At 35.7% G+C, this 5,502-nt stretch overlaps 2 protein-coding genes across 2 annotated transcripts; both read right to left on the reverse strand.

The window, feature by feature from the left end:
• Nucleotides 1-91: 91 nt before the first annotated feature.
• On the reverse strand, nucleotides 92-714 carry SPOG_01597 (glutathione S-transferase Gst2; the record flags this gene model as incomplete). The annotated part of the gene is made up of 2 exons (XM_013166700.1): nucleotides 92-146; nucleotides 233-714. The coding sequence occupies 2 exons, from the start codon at nucleotides 712-714 to the stop codon at nucleotides 92-94; spliced, it is 537 nt and encodes a 178-aa protein (XP_013022154.1).
• Nucleotides 715-3,175: 2,461 nt separating this feature from the next.
• SPOG_01598 (L-asparaginase) lies at nucleotides 3,176-4,753 on the reverse strand. Its single transcript, XM_013166701.1, has one exon. It carries the CDS (start codon nucleotides 4,745-4,747, stop codon nucleotides 3,665-3,667), a length of 1,083 nt encoding a protein of 360 aa, XP_013022155.1. The 5' UTR covers nucleotides 4,748-4,753; the 3' UTR covers nucleotides 3,176-3,664.
• Nucleotides 4,754-5,502: the final 749 nt, after the last annotated feature.

Here is a 5,502-nt window from a genome sequence, read left to right on the forward strand (position 1 = left end):
AATAAAACGTGCTTTCCAACCAATCTATTGTTGTAGAGCTTGTTGTCGTTCCGCTATGGTCGCAGCGACGGCGGGACGCTCAGTAAGACGTTTATGCCAAGCATAGGTCTTGGGGAACTCCTTTTCGAAGTCCAATTGTGGAAGATCTTCTTTGAATTCATGCCTTCCTTTTCCAAAAAGCGCAGGTAGCAAATCGTTCCAATTAATAAAAGACATGTCGGCGATCGTGTACTTGTCAGCAACGAGATAGTCCTTGTCTTGGAGAATTCTTTCTAAAACACCGAGCACACGCTTTATTTCATTCCTGTATCTAGTAATGGCAGATGCAACAGGTTCTGGATGGTAAAAGTTAAACCAGGATGCTTGTCCCCAAATGACACCTTGACCTGAAGACTGGAAAAACAGATACTGAAGCAAATGATGGTACTCTGGATGATCATGAGGCAACGAAATCTTTCTTTCCTTGTCGTATCTGTCTGTCAAGTAGGCCAAAATAGCATCGGACTCCCAGATTACGTAATCATTGTTTTGATGATCGATTAATGTAGGAACTCTCCCATTGGGATTGTAAGAAAGGTGTTGTTCGTTCTTCTGCTCATTTTTCCCAAAATCGTAAAAAACTGTTTCGTAAGAAAGATTTAATTCTTTCAAAGCATGAACTGGTCTCCAGGGATTTGGGCCTCCTTTATGAGAGAAGAGAGTAAATTGAGCCATTTCTTCAAGAATGTTTGAAGTGAATGTTATGAGTTGGCTGCTTTTATACCAGTTTTTTTATGGACACACTTACGTAATTAGCGTTATTTGATGACTAAAAACTGAGGGTTTGGTTTACGATCATACGATACTGCTTATAAAGCAAAAACACATTCTTCTAAAATAAATTCAAATGTCTGCTTTTCCAGCTTTTTCGAGAACTGTATCTTCGAGCTGACCGAACTCTGTTATTTTTAAGTTGCAATGGCGATTTTCACCATCTTCATAATGAGTTTCTAGAGTAAACAAGCAGATAAATCCATTAAGCTACGATTAGAAGCGAAACTTATGTAAGGATGATGATTGACTATTTAGAGGTGGAATTAGGACTTGATGTGCAGTGGCTCAGGAAAACATTCATTCCTTACTATACGCCTAGTTGGTAGTTCAAAGAGCCAGCAGTTAACTAAATATTGATTAATTCGGACGATCCTGCTGTGCTCATTGCTATACAAATAACACTGAGTCTTTTTTTCCACTGTTCGTCATTGATTTTCATATTTAACTTTTTTTCTGGATTTAGTGCTTGTTTATTTGGTTCTTAATTTTAGTTTTACTATTTGCTAATTTGATATGCTTGTCGAAAAAACAAAATGTCTACAATACCTGCGTCGCCGTAATTTACAAGTGGTTGATTGACATTTCTAAACTGTCGAAAACCAAATTCGGAAGAGTTATCGCAGAGTAAGCACCGCTGTGGTTAAGGAACCCCCACTACCAAGTGACCATTGTGACCATCAACTACAGTAGTGCTACCTTTTTGAGCTCGACATCATCATTCAAAGAATTTCATACTCACATAAGTCCTATAAGTGTCGTGATGTTGGAACCAGTCGGAGAATATATGGACAATATAGTCTCCAATGCTACTGCGAAAGGAGTATACGATTTCTAGGACTTGCTACTTTTAAAATTATGTAAATTGGATGAATTTACTCAGTTAGGAGGAAGATTTACTATAGTGGTAAGCAAAGGTTTCGCTGGTATTATAGCCGATGATGGAACTATACCTATTCAAATGGACCAATTCAATGGTTTATTAAAGGAAATATCGCAACAAATAATTGCTCTTCCTATGCATCATTTCTGTTGAACAAACGTCGCGCATCCTACGAACCTCATGAGGGGCCTAATTTTTTTAGTGTTTGAACGGAGGAAGGAAAAGAACATGGTGAGCTTTATAGAAGAATAAAATAGGTGTTTTAAAAGATCTCACATAATCTAAAAGATAATACTCCGAGCAAGCAATAACATTACCCAACCAGTAACTGCGTTTTTTGAACAGAAAAAAAGAAAAAAAAAAAAAAAAAAAAAAAAAAAAAAACTGTACAGGTCTTGATTCTTCTTGTAAATCGAAATTATAGATGACTAAAAGTCAGTTTGGTTGTGTTTGTGGAAATTGACTTAAGTTTCTGGTGAATTAAAAGACGAGTTTGTTTGTCTTGTAGTCATTTCTCGTTGTGTATCGAAATACTCCATAAATTTTCTTCTACTCTCAAAGCGTCTATCTTTGACAGAATAAATTGAACCAGATCTCTGGTTATCTCGAGTAGTGTCTACACTCAAGTAGTCAAACATACACGCTTGATTTTCATCACGAGGAAACAAGTAGCTTTCGTACTTTGCGTACCGATGATATTTTGGTTTTCCTTTAAGAATTCATGCGTGGTCTGTGGGGTAATCATATAGTAATATTTCGGTCAATTAGAAATAAGTCATTGTGTTATTTCGAGTGCATGGAAGGAATCGTTCATAAAAAAAACCTACTCTATATGTTTTTAAGAATTTTAAACAATTTGGAGACTCCAATTTGTTCCAAAAGTAGCAGACGCTTAATAAGGCGTTCCGTATTTTGACAGCGTCTTGAAGCAAAGCAAAAAGCTCCTTGACTTTGTTCCTTACACTCAAACGATTACTTAGGATGAGTTAGATTAGATGAAATAATAAAATTTGGAACGGAACCACCCTTATTAAGAACACCGCCAGTCAAAGTATCTCGTTGATAATCATAGAAAACGGAATGTACCCTTTATCTTATTGCTGTTCATAATTGTTCCAAAACTTTGCTTTTATCAAACGCTAATACCTATCCTTTTGCTGGAAAGTAAGTGAAGGCTTTTCGTCCATCTAATCTTTCGAAACCAGAAGCAGAGTTATATTTTAGGATGTTTCTCATCAGCACCTATCCATCGGAAACTAACCTTTGGATTACGAATATTGCCATTAATCTTTGTAAGAAGATTTAATAGGTCAGAATACTGGAGTTCTTCCTTCATTGACGAAAACAACGTACACCAAATGAAAAAGTATAAGCCTTGCTTGCCAAACAAAAACTCTCGCATTTGGGAATGTCATTTCACTTGCAAGGAACTTTTAAGCAAAAGAAAAGTTTATATAAAGGAAAACGAAGATGATTCCGTCTTGCAAAATGCATGAACTTGTGGGTGTTAGGATATTATGTTCATCCTTTATCCTTAACTCCTTTGTCTGTCCTATTCTCCAGTGGATTACGTTTCTATAGCTATTAAAGCAAAATAAAAAGAATGGTAGTTATATTGATAAAAGATCAGTTGTATTATCATGTCTTGCAATCGCAGCATATACCAATAAAGGAAAAAGGAAAAAAAGTCAAAATTTCTTCTTTTCGCTTACAATGATATCGTCGAACGTTATATTTTGTTTCAATTCGTACTTCGTACTTTAAAGTACAGTCGAACCGAAACATGTCCAAGCCATTCTTCGTTTGCATATTTCACATAAAGATTATAGGACTTGAGAATTCTGCGGTCATAAATTTAGCGTGATAATATTTTTATGTTTACGCAAATGGTAAACAAAGTATAAAAGAGTATAAACCAAAATAATCAAAAAAAGACGGTAGTGGGCGTTTAATAATTTCTAAAAATTCATGCTAATATTCAAGACTGAACATTTCGGTTATGCTTGGGATGGAATAGCCCGCATTAATAGCAAGCATGAGCATATATCTAGCCTTCTGTGGATTTTGGAAATAAGCGGGAATACCATTATAAGAATAATCAGAATATCCATCCATGGTCCTGTGGCTATAAACTACTGGAATGCTTTGATTATTAATTAACCCATCAATAACTTCGTTACCAGGATTCGTCCACGAAGCTGCACCCATACCAGCCAAAACCAAACCTTTGGCACCTAAATCAACAGCAGATTTTGCTAGTTTTGGATTTAGCCCTTGATATCCATATAGAATATCAATTTGGGGTAATTCCGTAGTATTTTTAACGTCAAAATAAACTTTACCAGTAGGTGTGGCAGGACTATAAAAGAAATGCGGTCTCTGATCCAAAATCATGCCAAGGAAGCCTGCTTCATAAGATTTAAAAGTATCAAGTGTATTTCCGTTTGTTTTCGTAGTATAAAAGGCAGACCCGATACGATCATTTAATAAGATCATCGTGCCCCTACCAATCGACCGATTAGAAGCTGCCACAGCAACGGCATTTAACAAATTCATGGGACCATCAGCACTTATTGCTGTGGATGGTCTCATTGCACCAACTACCACAATTGGCTTTGTAGAATTTACAGTCATGTCCAAGAACATTGCAGTTTCCTCAAGTGAATCAGTACCATGCGTAACGACAATTCCTTGAACATCGTCTTTGGCAACTTCATCCAAAACCAAATGAGTCAAATTTAAAACGTTTGCAGGAGTCAAACTTTCACTACCAACATTAGTTACCTGGATTCCACGAACGTTTGAAATATTCTTAATATCAGGGACCGCTTCTACTAGTGTATCAACTTTTACTGAACCGGCAGCATATTCGGCAGTCTCGGTACTTGATGAAGCAGATCCAGCGATGGTGCCTCCCATAGCCAATATTGTGACATTGGGAAGCGAGGCATTAAATGAAATCAAGTCTGATATGTCAGATGTGCGCTTATGGAACAAAGTCGGATGACATGTTGACACAGAAAAGAACACGAAGGCAATGATGGATCTCCACATTTTGGCCTAAAAGTCGATACAATATGGAAGCATTCATACAGTTTGATTATATACATAAAAGAACTTACAGAAATAGAAAATTATCTTATCTGAATCTGACCCATTATCTTATCTTTTTTTTTTATTTCCGACATACACCTACATGTGATTCCGCCGAAACTAGGGAAGTAGATACCACAAGTTGGTTAATATAATATGCATCTTAATGTGAATGATCTCCCACCTTAGTATGAATTATTATATATGTTAAGGTATGATAAAAAAAAATCAAATCAGCACATTGTCATTGTCACGATAGGTGTCTTGTTTATATTATATATACTAAATACACTATGTCATAATTGGGTCCCTCGTTAGCATTCATAATATAACAATCCGTTATAAGAATGGAATATTAGCTAATATCAGTTAATATTCATAAGCTTAAAGAATTGTGCTTGATAATAAGTAAACAAAAATTTCAAAATGCAAATTTCTCTTTGAATGCAGAAACTCCGATTAAAATTTACAATTCGTGATTATTGCTATTAATTAGAGAAGCCAGTCACGATGGCAAATATACAGAATAATATATATATGTGTGTCGACAGTCGAAATCTTTAGATTGGAAGATTTGACTGATCAGGCTAAATAAGATTGACACTTAGTCGTTTTCATTTAGTTAATCAGATCCCTGGACATATTACTATTACTCTACGTAGTACTAACACGTCCAATTCCAATAGACAATTTTGTAATTGTACTTATTACTTCCA

This window comes from Schizosaccharomyces cryophilus (assembly GCF_000004155.1).
Source record: "Schizosaccharomyces cryophilus OY26 unplaced genomic scaffold supercont4.2, whole genome shotgun sequence".
Lineage (NCBI taxonomy): Eukaryota > Fungi > Ascomycota > Schizosaccharomycetes > Schizosaccharomycetales > Schizosaccharomycetaceae > Schizosaccharomyces > Schizosaccharomyces cryophilus.

Bases quoted from the DNA above. Each gene is read 5' to 3' on its own strand.
- SPOG_01598 (XM_013166701.1), bottom strand. From the start codon at position 4,747: ATGTGGAGATCCATCATTGCCTTCGTGTTCTTTTCTGTGTCAACATGT.